An 18,072-nucleotide genomic window follows, 5' to 3' on the forward strand; every position below is an offset into this window, starting at 1 on the left:
TCCAAAGATCAGCATTTATCTGAAATAAAAAGCTTTTGTAACATTATATGCTATACCATTCAAAAGCTCTTTATAAAATGTATATTATAGAAATTATTACTTTCATTTAGCAAGGATGTTTTAAATTGATCAAAAGTGATGATAAAGACATTTATAATGTTACAAAAGATTTCTATTTCAGATAAATACTGTTCTTCTGAACTTTCTATTCATCAAAGAAACCTGAAAAAAAATCTACTCCGCTGTTATCAACATCATAATAATAAATGTTTTTTGAGAAGCAAATCAGAATATTAGAATGATTTCTGAAGGATCATGTGACTGGAGTAATGATGCTAAAGCTCTGCTTTGAAATCACAGGAATAAATTATATTTTCAAATAGAAAACAGTTATTTTAAACAGTAAAAATATTTCAAAATGTTACTGTTTTTGCTGTATTTTGGATCAAATAAATGCAGGCTTGGTGAGCAGAAGAGAATTCTTTAAAAAACAAAAAAATCTTACTGTTCAAAAACTTTTGACTGGTATGTTATTTTGTGAGATTTATTTGACAGTGATTTCACATTTCTTGTTTGTATGAAGGCTAAATACCAATAAAAGGTGAACATGTATTTATTTGCGCAATTTTTTTCCTAAAATATTATATAGTTTTTTAGGGGTAGGTTTCATAGAGTTGGCAAATTAATTTTTCATAAGTTTGTAGGTACAGACATCTGTTGTGGCTGTTCTTGGCCGTTTTTATGATGCTTTTTTAATAGTGTTCATATCGATATCGGAATTATATCGTATCGACCGAAATTAAGAAATATATCGTGATATAAATTTTGGCCATATCGTCCAGCCCTACTGTAGCGCTTCAATGACTGACAGCAAGGTGGTTTTAGTTGAATGGTCACTTTTAAATCCAGTTCGGTTATTATCCAGCTGGTTGTTCTGTGAGAGGATGGAAGACACTTGGTTGAAAACAATGCGTTCAAGTGATTTTGCTATGAAAGGGAGGAGAGACACGGGCCTGTAGCTTTCAACAAATGAGGTGTACGTTTTTTTTAAGCAGTGGGGTTACCCGAGCCTGCTTAAATGCGGTAGGAAAAATGCCTGTGAGAAGAGACGTGTTGATGATGTGTGCAGATGTGCAGGGGAAATAGCTTGTAGGAGGTGTGAGGGGATTGGGTCTAGAAGACAGGTGGTAGGGTGGCTGGAGAGAAGAGACCTCATCTTCTGTAAGAGGAAAGAAGGAGAAGATGGTCAGCTGTGTGAGTGTTTGCTGAGAGATCCTAGGTTAGTGGAACTGAGAACTGACTGCTGATGGATGTGGTTTTGTTCGTGAAGTAATTAGCAAAATCGTCCAAGAGGTCCTCGCTGCAGCCTGTAGCACGATGACGTAGCTGGATCAGATCCAATGCGTATTGGATGTTTGACGAGCATGCACAGTTTTGGATTTTAATGCGCATGCGCAAAGTGGGGCTGTCATTGTAGCTAGTATTTAATGTCAATTAAACTAATTAGGAGGTATAGGTGCGTTTCATAGGTGGTTCTATACAACAAATGATATTATATTGTGAGTGTTTGCTGAGAGATCCTAGGTTAGTGGAACTGAGAACTGACTGCTGATGGATGTGGTTTTGTTCGTGAAGTAATTAGCAAAATCGTCCAAGGGGTCCTCGCTGCAGCCTGTAGCACGATGACGTAGCTGGATCAGATCCAATGCGTATTGGATGTTTGACGAGCATGCACAGTTTTGGATTTTAATGCGCATGCGCAAAGTGGGGCTGTCATTGTAGCTAGTATTTAATGTCAATTAAACTAATTAGGAGGTATAGGTGCGTTTCATAGGTGGTTCTATACAACAAATGATATTATACTCTGATTTTAAACTAGTAGTGTATTCAAACTTTATTTAAGCAACGATGGCGTAGTTTTGAATTAAAGAGTTTGGTATGTAAGCTATGTTTATTTTTTATTAGTTTGATTCGTTTTAGAAATAAAACTCTACTAATTACAATTTTGTTTGTTCTTTATGAAAAAAATGGGGTGTAACTATTGTGTTTATTTTTTCCTCTGATTGTCAGTTCTGCCAATAATTCGTTCATGAATCAAATATTATTTTTCGTTCTCACTCTCTGTGCTATACGTTTCAGAGTATAAAAGTTATAGGCCTACTAAAATATGTGGACATATTTTTTATACCATATAAAAATAAAAAGAAGAAAAACAATACTGTCAGTCGGGGTTCCGTATAACTGATAGACCCGTTATCCCGGGTTATACCGGGTTTTTTACAGTTAATCACATGCCCAACAAATAAATACACACACGGTCGGGGACAAGGCATATTAACACAAAGATGACCATTTCTATTTTTTGTGTGTTATATGCAAGTGAAATCCCTGGAGATAGTTAGACCAATTATAAATGGCTAAAGACATCCATCCATTCCCTTACGAGAGCGCTCTCTCTCTCTCTCTCTCTCTCTCTCGGGAGACTTTTTTGAGTGTTGTATCAGACGATAGTATGAAAAGCAACTGATAAAACATTTCTTTGATTTACAGTGCAACGTCTGCATATCAATCATGTTTCAGTGCTTGTTGTATCCTTATAATAATGGATACAGCACTGATGTGCTATGGTAAGCCGTTTTGACTTTTGTTCATTCTCAGGATATGAATTCTTGATATCAACAGTTAAATTTTTACTAGTTAAAATGTTAATTCTTGATATCAGGAATTAGATTTCTACTAGTAACAATTGCTATTTTTGATATCAGCAATTACATTTTCATTAGTTAAAATGCTAATTCTTGATTTCTGATATCATGAATGTGATTGTTACTAGTAACAAAAGTCATTTTAGATAACGTCTCGGTTACTTGTGTAACCCTCGTTCCCTGAAGGAGGGAACGGAGACGTTACGTCAGTCGTGACTGACGAATTGGGATCTCGCCCGAGAGCCCAATCACCTTTGAGTGTTAACTAAACAAGCCAATGACAGTTGGCGTGCGTGTTTCGCCACGCGCACCCCGCCCGTGCCATGCCCATCTCGGGACCCGGTCGTGAAGCCAACGCTGAAGCAGTCTCATATGGAGCAACCCGAGCGACGTGACAGCGGCTGCGGATGCCATATGTTTCAGTGGAACCGCCGTCTTGCACTGGAAGGACCCCAGGCAGTTCAGCATTGACTGTGCACGTTCTACTAAGAGACGTGCCGAGAGGTTGACCGAGTCCAGCTCCATGCCGAGAAAAGAGATCCTCTGCACTGGGGAGAGTTTACTCTTTTCCCAGTCGACCCTGAGGTCGATCGCTGCGAACCAATCGAAAGGACGGACGCATTGAAAGATGCGTTTCTGCGTCAACATCCTGAACGGGAGCTTGTGAAGGGCCCGGTTCAGCACGCGCAGGTCCAGGATTGGTCGTAACCCACCGCCTTTCTTGGGTATGATGAAGTATGGGCTGTAAAAACCTGATCTCATCTCGGGTGGAGGGACCGACTGTATCGCGTCCTTCGCCAGCGGGACCGCGATATCTGCACGCAAGACAGGAGCATCCCTGTCCAGCACAGAGGAGAACCGAATGCTCCTGAACTTGGGAGGGCACCGGGCGAATTGAATCGCATATCCGAGTCTGATGGTTCACATGAGCCAGCGAGATTGCCTGGGGCACGCTAACCAGGCCCCCAGCGACCGAACAGGCAGGACTAGGGAAACCACCGACGTACCCGCAGTGGGGCAGAGCAGTGGAACACAGGGACCCAACCCGGGAGGCTTCCGTGCATCCCAGGGTGGGGTCTGAGTGTGCGGCGCGCCACTTACCTGTCTCCACGGCTGGGCAGGGGGCTCGTGAGGAGGCATAGCGTCCTTGAACTGAACCCTGCTGCCCATTGGCGAAGGGAGAGGGGGACGGCCATGTGGAGACTGGGTATCACGCACTGCCATCCTCGCCCTCTTGGAACCCGGAGGAAAAGGAACCCGCTCTTCTGTTGAGGTTTTGGGCACCACTGGCTGGGTAGCCAGCAGCGGAACAGAAAAAACCAGGAGCAAAGGTTTCTCCACCCAGCCCTTCGCCGGGGGAAGGAGTGGTGCGGTCACCATCTCCTGAAGAACCGGATCCAAGAACCCCAGGTCGCCCGTCCCAGGGACGCCGCCCGCCCTGGCGCTTCACGGGCTTGGTAGGGGTGGAGACGGGCTGCTTTCCTGCGGCCAGCTCCACGCTGCGGGCGCTCTCGGTGACGAGTAGACAGAGGGGCTGCAGCCGGCGGTGGGGTGGCTACAGCAGCCGACCGCCGGGGCAGGATGTGTCGAGACGCCTCCGTCTGCTTCTGTGCGGCGGAGAACTGTTGGGCAGAGCCCTCCACCGCTTCGCCGAATAGGCCGGCCTGGGAGATCGGGGAGTCCAGGAAGCGATGCTTGTCGGTCTCCCTCATATCTGCCAAGGTCAGCCATAGGTGGTGCTCCTGGACCACCAATGTGGACATCGTCTGACCCAGGGCCTGCGCCGTGACTTTCATCGCCCTAAGCGCAAGGTCCGTCGCCGTGTGCAGTTCCTGCAGCACACCTGGGTCAGCACCACCCTCGTGCAACTGCTTCAACGCTTTGGCCTGGTGGACTTGCAGGAGGGCCATGGCGTGCAGGGCGGAAGCGGCCTGTCCAGCAGCACTGTAAGCCTTAGCCGTCAGCACGGACGAGAAGACGGAAGGCGTGGACTACCTCTCCAGGCGGTGGCGCTTTGCGGGCAGAGCTGCATAGCAATAGCGCGCTCGACTGGGGGGGATGTCCACATACCCTTGGGCCGCTCCCCCATTGAGGGTGGTGAGGACGGAGGAGGCACCAAGTCTGTTTCGGGCAGGAAAAGGTGCCTTCCAAGACTTAGTAACCTCCTCATGCACTTCTGGGAAGATTGGAACTGGAGGCGGCTGCCGACGCCCGGCCTGCGCCCCCCGGAATCAATCATCCAGCCTCGAGCGTTCGGGAGAAGGAGGAGGCCTCCAGTGCAGCCCGACACTCTCGGCGGCCCGGGAAAGCATAGCGGTCAGCTCTGGATCTGACTCGGGCAACGCCACTCTTCCTGACAGAGGTAGCGCAGCTGAATCCTCATCTCCAGAGCCTAGCTTGCCCTCCGATGTAGCGGTCGACATCCTGTCATCCGCCTGTGCTCAGCACAAGATGCTGGACCCCGCCCTGTCCGAGGACCCAGCACACTCGTCCGGTCCTGATATCAAGAATTAGCATTTTAACTAGTGAAAACTGAATTGTTGATATCAAGAATTAACATTTTTACTAGTGGAAATGTAATTCTTAATATCAAAAATATCCATTGTTACCAGTAAAAATCGAATTCCTGATATCAAGAATTAGCATTTTAACTAGTGAAAATTTAATTGTTGATATCAAGAATTCATATCCCGTCAAGGAATAAAAGTCAAAACGGCTTGCCATAGATGTGCATCCTGACGATAGTTGCCGGTATTGACGAAAACATTGCAGATTAATTTAGACATTAAAGTTTTTACATTGTAATGTAATGTAGGTCATCGTGTAGATATGTAATGTAGGTCAAAAACCCTTGCTACATGTACTGCGTTAGACTTCACTTAGGCCAAGTCGTTAGACTAAGTCGCTGTGGATAAAAGCATCTGCAAAATGATAAAATGTCAATAAAAATATGAATTTATTCGAGACCTACTACAGCGCATGCACGTAAAATATCCACTATTTTGCAGGCTGCCGCGATGACAGACTCCAATCGTCAGCAGTTAAAGAGGTGGCAAAGGAGAGTATTGAATGTTTTGAAGAGTTTGCGTGTGTCTGATGCGCTGTTGATCTTGTTATGGAAGAAGGTAGTTTTGGCAGCGTGGACTTTGGTGGAAAATAAAGATAGCAGTCAGTGACTGATACCTGCTGAGATCAGCTGAATATTTTGATTTGCGCCATTTTCTCTCTGCTGCCCTGAGTTTAGTCCGATGCTTACGGGGACATCAGTTAACCAGGGGTTGGAGGAAGTAGCACGTGTTGTCTGGAGGAAATAGTACCGATATTGTCTAGGCAGCTAGTTAGGGTAGAAAATACCATATCTGTGGCACAATTCACACCTAATGATGTGACGTGTGCAGGGGTGGAAAGAGAGGATGATACCACACAGGAATGTTGAGAAGGAGACCTTAGGTTTCGTCTAAACGAAACTGGCAGAGGGGTTGGTGGTGCGGAAGAAGGTATATATAAATTAAAAGTAATAATGATCTGAGACATGCAAGGGTTTGACCTAGATGTTATCTGTGATACTATTGTGTGTAAAGATGAGGTCGAGTTGGTTACCTTATTTATGGGTATTTGTGGTGTTTAACATTTTATTTACATAAACAAAAATGTGAAGGATAATGGAATACATGAGGTATTTTCTCGCTATGTTTGTCTACATGTGCTCACTCCATATCCTGGTTGCAGGTATCTCATCTTCCTGCAGATCAAAAGAGATCTGTACCACGGTCGTCTCCTCTGTAAAACATCGGACGCGGCCATGTTGGCAGCTTACATCTTGCAAGGTAAAATAGAAATAGAAATTAATACCTAATACAAAAGCTGCGTGATGACTACCATTCAAAAGTTTGGGGTCAGTAAGATTATTTTATTCAACAAAATGGTGAATAGAAATATATCATAGTTTCCACAGAAATATTAAGAAACCCAACTGTTTTCAACATTGTTAAAAATAAGAAATGGTTGTAGAGCCACAAATCAGAATATTAGAATAATTTCTGAAGGATCATGTGACACTAAAGACTGGAGTTAAGGCAGCTGAAAATTCAGTTTTGTTTGCACAGGAATACATTACATTTAAAACAAATGGATTTAGAAAATAATTCTTTTAAATTGTAATAGTAGTTTAATTGTATTTTGCAATATTACTGTTTTTACTGTATTTTTTATCTAATAAATGAAACTTTGGAGAGCATACTGCCCCCAGACTTAATAATTTTAATTATTGCATGATTTAAAAATCTAATTTATTACTAATATACATTTTTGGAATCTTTAAAAAATATATATTTAATTTGCATACTTTTTTCATTGAAGTTCCAACATTATTTTGAAACCTAGAATAAATAAATGAATGAACTCAAATCAAGTTCTAATCTACAGAGATGTCTGAAATTCAGTCACATGAGAAGGGAAAATAGCATCTCTGAGGGCAGGATGCACAGTAATGTTCTTTGACAGGTTGATCAGGGGCATGCTTTAGACGACACTTTTGAATTAAAGATGCACTGTTCCATTACCTCAGCGCACAGAGCAATGGTCAGGACTCAGGGATGCTTATGGGTTTCAAGTGCAGAAGCAAACGGCATATTGAAAATGCCACAAAACCCCACATCGTACCTGCAAAGAGAACAGATGGCTCCCAACACTTCCATTAACAGAGGATGTTTATTAAGACAACGTGTTAACATGCCCAAAAATGCATCTGAGTGACATGGTTGAATGATGAAAGATTGATTTATGTGTTGGCTTTACTGCTGAGGTTGGAGTCTATGAATGGTGTCATGATGAAAGATTGATTTTTATGACTACTTTGCAGCTGAGATTGGAAACTATGACCCAGGAAAGCATCCAGAGGGCTACAGCTCCAAGTTCCAGTTCTTCCCCAAGCACTCCGAAAAGCTGGAAAGAAGGATTGCAGAGATTCACAAGACTGAGTTAATGTAAGTGCAACCTTTCCCCTTTTTCATTGCGTATGGCTCAGGAATTATAGAAAAGTATCTTTAAGAATTCCCTTCTGTCTGCTGCTTGTACATTTCTGTGCTTCACTGTTGTGAGTGATGAGGGTAAGTGACAGATTTTCGTAGTGTACATGTCCTAATTTAAATAATTTCATTATTTCGTTTAACTTTTTTTTTCTTGTCCTTGTTCTGATATTTTAAGTTTTGTGGGACAAAATCAGTAACACTTTACAATAAGGTTCAATTCTGTAAAATCTTGGCCCTCATTGTTATTGGTCAGATCTGCTGTCAAAGCCGTAGGCCACCACTAAGCAAGCAGCACTTTCTCTCCATGTTTACATGAGCAAGTCCAATTAGCTCACTGAATGCCCTTGCTGATAAACTGCCAAACAATCATGGGTTTAGTGCTGGATTTAGTCTATTAATTACTTGCAAGGTTGTAATTTGTCTTTAGAAGCTCTTGACAATTCTTTAATGGACAGCACATGAACATAAGACATTTAGGAAGCTACAGTCACACCAAACTTGATGATCCACCAAATAGGAGCATGATTACTGCTGCCCTCTGCTGGTGTTACTGTTCTGTGTTGAGAGCCGTCCTATCAGTGTTATTGTGGAAACTATGTTGGAAATGTAGAGGCTGCCTATTTAGACATTTCAAAATGATCCGGTAAATCAATCCTTGAGTCTGTAAGCAGCCGCATTCTTTAAGTCTTAGGGGTCGCTTTTCTTCTCTGATTTGTGTTGAAATACAAGCCAGACGGTCTTGTTACATTACATTGAATGGACAGTGCTGAATAAAACATGAATTGGTAAGAGGTTTCCTGGAGTGATGATACTTGAACCGTCTGGTTGGTTTGGTTTTGCTTTCTGTTTAGTGGCCGCTAGTCATTCAAGTGAAAAGTGCCAAAATAGACGCATTTGTTCACATTCAAATTGGCATTATGTTTCTAGACAGATGCATTTTTTTCCTTTTATGTTATAGTGATTTTCCACTTTGCAGGATATGTTGAGTACAAAAACCACTAAGAATGTGAATCCAGTCCAATACCAATGGCACCAGTGTATTAGTCCTGAAATGTAATTGGTGACTCTGCTATGCTGTTGCTGTGGTCGTTTCACCATTGAATGACACAGACGGTGTTTTAATGTGTTGCTTTGCAGAGGTCAAACTCCAGAAACAGCTGAGCTGAAGTTCCTGCAGAAAGCACAAATGCTTGAAACGTATGGTGTGGATCCTCATCCGTGCAAGGTTAGCTGGCTCTATCTGACGCATTTACAGATGGCATCCAAAAGATATTGTGTATTGTGTAAAAATTTCTCAAACTTTTATGAACCAAGAGCCCTTTCATAATGTCAGAATGTTCAGGAAACACAGAAAAGATTCCCATTCAGATGCTGCAAGTCTCTAGAAGTAATGTCAGACAGTGCAATTTCATGACTTCATAAAAAAACTAAAAAAAATTAATTCCTGGTGATGTACTTCATTACTCACAAATTAATCCTTAAGAGAGATCGAATGATTAAAAGTCACAATAAAGACATTGTTACGAAGGACTGCTATTTCAAATAAATGCTGTTCTTTTGTTGTTCTTTATCACAGTTTCCACAAAATTTTAAGCAGCATAACTGTTTTCAACACTGATAGTAAATAAGAAATGTGTTTTGAGTGGCAAATCAGCACATTTGAATGATTTCTGAAAGATGATGTAATCTTGAAGACTGAAGTCATGGCTTCTGAAAATTTAGCTTTGCCATCACAGGAATAAATTAAATTTGAAAGTATGTTAAAACAGAAACAGTTTTTTTTTAAATGTAGTAATATTGCACAAGATTGCATTTTTGTGTGTGTGTGCCTTAATAAATAGTCAAATAAATGGAGACTTATTGAGCATAAGAGACTTCTTTCAGAAACATGACAAAAATCTTACCACTGCAATCTTTTCACCATCAGTGTATATAAAAAATTTTTTTAGCATCAAACATGTATATGAATGCTTATAGCCACAGACTTAATTTAGTTCATGAATTTATAGTCAGTAGTTTTATGTATTATGTCATGTATAAAACCACTGATATATGCTGTGGTTGATTTCAATAAATCTTTGTATGTGGGTCAAAGACGAAAAAGGGTTTAAGCATAAAAACAATACTGCTTTAAATTGTTGTTTTTCCAAACAAAAAAAAAAGTTTTCTGTTTCATGTAATTGTATTTTTGTTTTTGTTTTTCTGAGCAAAAAATGAATATCATACATTTCCCCCTGATTTACAGAAGACACCCACTAAAATGTCATTCAGTGTAACAATCTTGTCAGGCATATTTCCAACAAAAATCAATTTATGACATATTAAAAAACTAATTACTTTCCACCCAAATACTAATTAGTTGTTATTTTACATTTTTTAAATCTGCCACTATCCTAGGTTTTGCCCATTTGTCAGTGAGACTTTTTTTACTTATTTAAAACCCAATAAAATGTAATATGCTCACTTATTCTTTTATATATTTTAATATGTACAGGTCAGAATAAGCATGTTGTTTGAATTTTTACATAAGTATAAGTGTTACACTGAATGACAATGGAACATTATTTAAACCAAATTTTGACATTTTATTCTTCAAAAACGTATTCGAAACCTTAAATTTTACTTGCATTTAATGTGCTTTCTATGGACATAAAACCACTTTTGTAAATTTCTTTTTGACCCATGTACTGTATATTCTGCAGATTTATGGATAATGAATGGGGTAATTGCAGCTTGAATCAAGGCCATTAAAATAATGTACTAAAAAGTATCCTCTATATCGCTTAGTTCTCCCAGTGAGGGTTTTTTTTTTTTGACTCCAGTTTGTGAAACGTCTATTGCCAGTATAATCTCAAGTAAAAGCCCAAGACTACCCAATTTGCTGCTGAACGTCAGATAAAGTAACCCTGAAAACAAAAGTATGAAGGTTCTGTTGTTATGATCACTTGCTGTACTGTGCTGTATTGAGTCTTTCTACTCAATGTCTGCTTGTTGAGAAACGAAGGTGACGTGGTCCTCCTCTGTCGCTCTTCATGACAGGATGTATCTGGTAACCCGGCTTTCCTCGCCTTCACTCCGTTCGGTTTTGTCGTGCTTCAGGGGAACAAGAGAGTCCATTTCCTCAAGTGGTGAGTGACTAATACTTGCCTCTTTTCCCTACTGAACTTCTATTGGTGTATTCGGGGCTGAGTAAACACAGACATGCATACATGCATGCATCGTGAAGCTGAAAATAATGAGTCATTCTCGCCTAGCGACGGGCTCTGGGTATACAAGTCACAGCTGGTTTTATTATATTGTATTATACGTTCCCAGCCAAAAGGGCCTGGCCATCTGCCTCTTTCTGAGCCGTTAGAGCAGACAGGTGTCCAATTATCCTTCACCAGCTCTCCATCTAGAGGGCATGTTTAAAGTCATCTGGACACAACAAGTCTGTGAGGTCTGGCCATACAAAGAAAAGAGAAATGCATAAAATACTGAACCATTGTGCTGCCTGTCCTTTGTCTCAGTGTCTCGTTATATGTGGTTCAAGCTGTAGTGCATGTATGCTTCACAGCTAAAGTAAGAGTGAAGAAAGAGTGCAATTATTTCATCTGTGTGTTTAATTGTGAGAAAAAACAACAAAAACAGAATACTATATATTTATAGAGTTTTTCCTGATGCACTGGAAAAAATGGCTTGTTCGTTTTAATTAATTATAATGAGCTCATGTAATTCAGTTTGTAAACATTTTGTCAACTTAAATTGATTTAATGCATTTTGGAATGAGACTTCATGAATAATGCATGATAATTGTTTACTGTAATAGCATCGTCTATAAGTAGTATGTGTGTGTGTTATATATATATATATATATATGTATGTATGTATGTATGTATGTATAGATAGAAAGATAGATAGAACAACATGGACAGTGATGTTACATTAAAAATCACATAATTTTTATGTATTATTCATGTAATCTCTCTCTCGGTTCATAATCATTATATTATAGTTACATAATTTATAATTATACAACCGCATAATAATAATTTTTTATAGCATTTATATATTATATATACATTATATACATTCTGAATTTATATACATTATAATAACCTAATATATGTATTCTTCTTCCACTTGAACAGGCACGAGGTGACCAAGCTGAAGTTTGAAGGAAAGACATTCCATATATATGCAAATCAGAAGGAGGTGAGAACATTAATTATTCCAACATTGGTGAAGTCGAAGAAAATTACAATATACCAAATTGTCTTATGATAATGACACAATCTGTGCAACTTTAATAATTCCCTTCAACGACAGTGCTGCAATAGTGCACCTTTAATGACTTCTTGTTATGCACAGGACAAAAAGATCATCTTGACATTCTTCGCACCAACTCCAGAGGCCTGCAAGCACCTTTGGAAATGCGGTGTTGAAAATCAAGCCTTCTACAAGTGAGTTTTTGCACTCCTCCTTTCTTCGAGACACATATATTTGTTTGGTTAGACAGGTGAGATGCTTCTGAAAGGGCAACTGCACAATAAACAAGTTCCAGAAATAATTTGTCCCTTTTTAGCTCTTCCTAATTGCGAATACTGTCATTTCATCTCCCCAGAGCATGATATTTAAGACTGGTAAATAAGCTGGCTAAAGCCCTATTCGGACGGGACTAATTTTCTAAATGACGCTTGAGTTACAGATCTTATCACCTGACATCCGTGATTCCACGAATCGATTCGGACGGGACTAACATCTCCATGTTTATTACAGAAATGGGAGGGTCTGTTTTGTACATCTGGGCGTAGCAGAGATTACATGCTCTGTATGCATGCATTGCGTATAGTCATAAACTATAACATCAACTACAACAACCATGTTTAATTTTAGTAAGGATACATACCGTATGTAATTAAAATATTATGTAAATGAGTGCAGAAATGAAGGTGAGTAATCTTACCTGACGTTGATATTACAGTAGCCAGACTTAACAGTTTACGTGATCTGGCTCTTGAAAAACAGTAGGTAATTTGCTCTGGAATTATTACAGAGGTCGCGTGAGAAAAACACAGACTTGGCAGGTTCGGACAGGATTAAAATCGCAAAGTACGTCTGTGAAACACACATTTCTCTAATGACAAACTGGAAAACTAGTCCTGTCCGAATAGGGCTTTAATAATGCAAGACCCTTCTGCAAGTGTCGTCTGGACACCTACGTCTAGATGCCGTCACTGTTTTTACCTCGCGGGGGTCATCTAATGGAACAGCCACGTGTTGAGAATGACCTTTACTGCGTGAGCAATGAGAGATGCGTTCTGCTAGCTCCTCCGGAGGGATGTCCGTGCCCATTTCAGTCACGGTTGATTGTACATGTCCTTGGCCTCAGCATGGGAAGTTTTTAAAGTGACGGTACAGCTCAAGGCAGACTGCAGTGTTACGCACAACACTGTGTTTGTTTCACAACACTGCGAGCCACCGCTGGTTTTTGTCTCTGTTTTATGATGAACGATTTTGGCTGACTGAGGCGACATCTTTGGAACGAAAGTCTGTTTCAGCACTCATCATGAAGTGTGGGAAAGCTCAATTTAGGTGAAGGGAATGGTGCAATCACTGATTTGGCAAGGCGCCTTATCAAAACTGAATCTACATCGTATTCTAAGTCTGACTGAATTCATTCCGCTGGGGCAAAGAGAAATTTGTAGCTGTAGTTAAAGTCTCCTAGAGAAGGAGAATTTGTGGCAGGTGAAGGCAGATGATAATTGAAAAGTGGGTTTTATGATTCACATAAAGGCCGTCTTTGGGGAAGGAGATTCCACACCTGGTGATGAAAAGCCTGAATCAAATGTTCACCAGAGACCGTCTGAGTCAGAACACTCGAGCTCTGCCTGAGGTTTCAGTCACTAGGAAGGTTAGAATATATGTCCTAGCTTTAGAAATAAAACTTCTTTTAGCATGTCAGTTGGGTACAGTAGGTGATATCACAAAATCTGACTTATGAAAAATGTTGCAGTAATTTTATTTAACTGTAATGTGATATACGGTTGTTTTGCTTGGAGTTCAACAAATTTACATTAAGTACTTTTAATTATATATTTATTTTTTAAAGACTAATTAAAATACTTAAAATATATATTAAAAAAAACAATTAAATACAACTGAGTTTAATTAAATACAATTGAAAAAGTAGTTAATCACATTTAGGTAATTTTATTTCTTAATTTGGAAGTTCATGAATGCAAACTAAGATAAATGTAATATTTCACCACGCGATAGCAATGTCTGATTTGTGATGATTCTTTTCAATAAACCTGTTGAATTGGTACAGTACTTTTTACTTTTAATACTTGGGTACATTCATAACCAAGTACTTTTGTTATTTTTACTCAAATAAAGTTGAAGGAGCATGTATACTTCTACTGGAGTGATGTTTTTATGGTATCTGTACTTGAACCCCAAGTACTTGTTTGTGCATATCGTCCACCACTGCATATAACTGTAAATACAGATTCATAAAATGAATCTAAAAAAAAAAAAAAAACTAAAGAATATTAGAAAGTTTGAACAATTGATGACAGCAATGTCATATTTTTGCTTAAAAGAGTTAAAAGAGAAATTATTCTTAATTCAGAAATAGTGAGTTTAGAAATAGTGAGTTGTGTTTGCTATTTTGTTTGACTTTTTGTTTTACACAAATGTGACCCTGGACCACAAAACCAGTCTCAAGTCGCTGGGGTATATAGCCAAAAAAACATTGTATGGGTCAAAATGATAGATTTTTCTTTTATGCCAAAATCATTAGGATATGTCATGATCCATGATGATATTTTGTAAATTTCCTACCGTAAATATATCAAAACTTAATTTTTGATTAGTAATATGCATTGCTAATAACTTCATTTGGACAAATTTAAAGGCGATTTTCTCAGTATTTAGATTTTTTTGCACCCTCAGATTCCAGATTTTCAAATAGTTGTCTCTTGGCCAAATATAGTTCTATACTAACAAATATACCATATATCAATAGAAAGCTTATGTATTCAGCTTTCAGATGATGTATAAATCTCAATTTCGAGAAATTGAACCTTATGACTAGTTTGTGGTCCAGGGTTACAAATGTGCATTTTTAGAGATTAATCATTCCTCTCTGCCCCTCGTCAGGTTGGAGAAGTCGAGCCAGGTTCGTATGGTGTCCAGCAGTAACCTGTTCTTCAAGGGGAGTCGTTTTCGTTACAGGTAAGTGTGGACAGACAGACAGACACAGCACGGGTCACTGCCGATGGACCGCCACAGCCTCAGGGGTCCCTGCTCCAAAAACAGCGTGCTGTTCTCATCACGGTCACATAGAGGTGACTTGCTTTGGAGCCAATGCACCACAACCTGCTGCGGATGGAGCTGTTCACATAGGCCACCTTTTAAACACAGACGTTTACTTAATAACGGCAATTGTAACTGTAATTGTAATTGATGAATGGAGCCATCGGGGCAATTAAACAAACAGCACGATCAATTATTATAGTGGGCTCTCAGGCTCAAACACCTCATTAGGAAATTGATAACAGTTATTTTCTCACTCCTATGTAAGGAGACAGGCAGGATTTTAAGGCATTGAAGGACTCCATTGAGAGTTTTTGTTTAAAGAGAAGTAGTTCAGCCACAGCCTGAGAGGCAGAGATTGAGTTAAGAGAGGGGACTCAATAAGGTTAATCTAATTCTTGAGCTTCATGTACTCTAGTAGCAGCGGTCACTGTCTCTCACAGTCACAGGGATCACAATTCCCACCAAAATGCCAGCGGTTTGAACGTGACTGGAAACGTGACTGTTTTATCCTCAATGGTTGAGCTGTTTTCTTTTGGTTGGTTTTTAGATGAATCTGGTCAGCCTCAACCAGGGTCTGAAAATAACACCCACCACCAGCCGTATATAGACAGTATGCAGGTACTTTTTTCACAGTTGCAGGTAGTTTTGCTCATCTGCCTGCTACTGGAACGAGTGACCTGTAGCGTATTTCCAGTTAGTGAATATTTTAGCATGGTTGTGCAACTATTTGTGGTATAATATAATATAATATATAAATGTAGTTTTTGGTTACAGTATAAATGCAAGGAGAATTTTAGATATTTGTTTTAGATATTTCTGATATAATATAATAAAATCGTTTTTGGTTACAGTATAAATGCAAAGAGAATTTTAGATATATTTTAGATACTACTTTTTTATAGCGCTTTTCATGATACAAATCTATACAATGCATTATACAAATTTCTACAATATACAGTAGCTTATCAGTGGTGACTATGTCAAGGTGATGTCCATATGGCAGAAATGCACAGTAAAAATCATGCAGTTAGTTAATGACATGCATTCAAACAAACACTATTAACAGCAATATGTCGCAATCAAACTTGTGGCAAAATTTGGTAGTTTTGTAATGTATATTGGTTCAGGGTTGTCGTCATCTGAGGTCCTCGGAAGGGTTGGCATCATCTCTTCTCAGGTGTTCAGTCATCTCAGATCTTTGTAAGGGCTGGATCCAGACTGAAGCTTGTGTAATTCCTAGTTCCCTCAGGATGCCCATCCCGTGGAGGAAACGGAGAAGCAAATGGAGAAATATTAGCATAGCTGCTGTTCAAACCAAGTAAAACACGATAATGTGTTCAAACCAAGCAAAGAATGATAATGTGCATTTGATCAGATATAATTGAAGTACAAGGTTATGAGATACATTATGTGAATGCTTGGCTAAAGAGATGTTTCTTTAATCTAGATTTAAACAGAGAGAGTGTGTCTGAACCCCGAACGTTATCAGGAAGGCTATTCCAGAGTTTAGGAGCCAAATTCAGAACTTAATAGGTAGCCAGTGCAGATACTGTAAAATTGGGGTAATATGATCATATTTTCTTGACCTGGTAAGGACTCTAGCCGCTGCATTTTGGACTACCTGTATCTTGTTTATTGAAGATGCAGGACAACCACCTAGCAGTGCAATACAATAGTCCAGTCTAGAGGTCATGAATGCATGAACTAGCTTTTCTGCATCAGAAACGGATAACATGTTTCGTAGCTTGGCAATGTTTCTAAAATGGAAGAATACTGTTTTTGTAACATGTGAAATGTGATTTTGAAAAGACAAGTTGATATGATGACTATGGAAGAAGTAACAGTACATCCGTCTAGATGCAAATTATAATCCAAGAGATTCTGTGTACTGTTTTTTTGGTCCAATAAGTAATATCTCGGTCTTATCCAAATTTAATAGGAGAAAATTATTGGTCATCCAATCTTTTACATTTTAACACACTCTGTTAGCATAGATCATTTAGAAGTTTCATCTGGTCTTGTTGAAGTATATAGTTGAGTATCATCTGTATAACAATGGAAACTATTTTTCTATTGAATATAATATAATATAATATATAATATATAAATTTTAGTTTTTGGTTACAGTATAAATAAAGAACAAGGTTTGTTTTGGTCCACTTAAAGAGGTCTTTATGCATCTTTTCAGTTGCATATTTATGGGTATTTAGTTTGATAAGGGAAATTATGCCAAAATATTTCACTCTAGCAAGGGGAACTGGACACGCCAGTTGTTTTTGTTTCATTTCAGTGGAAGAGTAGCCAAAGAGGTAATGGAACAGAGTGCAAAAATTAAACGGGAACCTCCAGAAATACACAGGTATGCATGAGTGCCCATCAGTTAACTGTATAATTGCTCACACTGCAATTTTATTAACTGTATAATTGCTTACAGTGGGTCACATTCTTTTGGTGGCATCTTTTTTGTATGCATGCATGCATGTCCAGTAAGACTGACTGATGTCTGTAGTTATAGGACGTACTGTAATGATAAATGGGTGTGCTGATACAGTACTGAGTGTGTATGTGGTCACAGGGCTGGCTTGGTGCCCAGCAGAAGCTGTCCATCCATCACGCATGGGCCACGGCTGAGCAGTGTCCCGCGGACCCGCCGGAGAGCCGTACACATATCCATCATGGAAGGTGAGAGTCCAGTTCAATCCATTAACCTGAGTTCAGCTCTACGCTGAAACTCTGAAACCACAGACAGAGCACTACATGTCAAAGCACTCAATGGTTTGTAATATCATCAAAATGCTGTAGAAAACGGCCAACTTGTAATATAGCTACTTATAATTTTTTTAAAAGAGGGCAATTTATGCCATTAAGACAATATAAAGCACTGAAGAAGTCATGAAAACTTTAGCATAACACTCTAATGAGAGTTATTGTAGGGAATATTTTAGCATGTTTTTTCGAAGCTTTAGATATTTTTTATTATGCATGTACGTATATATATATATATATATATATATATATATTTTTTTTTTTTTTTT

At 39.2% G+C, this 18,072-nt stretch overlaps 1 protein-coding gene across 2 annotated transcripts in view; it reads left to right on the top strand.

Moving 5' to 3' along the window:
• The window catches only part of frmd5a (FERM domain containing 5a), a 146,542-nt gene that overhangs the window by 118,019 nt on the left and 10,451 nt on the right, over nt 1-18,072 (top strand). For both annotated transcript variants that reach the window (XM_016246709.1, XM_016246710.1), the window contains exons 5-13: nt 6,435-6,532; nt 7,567-7,690; nt 8,873-8,960; nt 10,775-10,863; nt 11,866-11,929; nt 12,086-12,177; nt 14,879-14,953; nt 17,328-17,396; nt 17,613-17,719. In XM_016246709.1, the coding sequence (XP_016102195.1) occupies nt 6,435-6,532; nt 7,567-7,690; nt 8,873-8,960; nt 10,775-10,863; nt 11,866-11,929; nt 12,086-12,177; nt 14,879-14,953; nt 17,328-17,396; nt 17,613-17,719 (806 nt within the window). The remainder of the gene's footprint in view (nt 1-6,434; nt 6,533-7,566; nt 7,691-8,872; nt 8,961-10,774; nt 10,864-11,865; nt 11,930-12,085; nt 12,178-14,878; nt 14,954-17,327; nt 17,397-17,612; nt 17,720-18,072) is intronic.

This window comes from Sinocyclocheilus grahami, unplaced genomic scaffold (assembly GCF_001515645.1).
Source record: "Sinocyclocheilus grahami isolate Dianchi unplaced genomic scaffold, SAMN03320097.WGS_v1.1 scaffold808.1, whole genome shotgun sequence".
NCBI classification, from domain to species: Eukaryota; Metazoa; Chordata; class Actinopteri; order Cypriniformes; family Cyprinidae; genus Sinocyclocheilus; species Sinocyclocheilus grahami.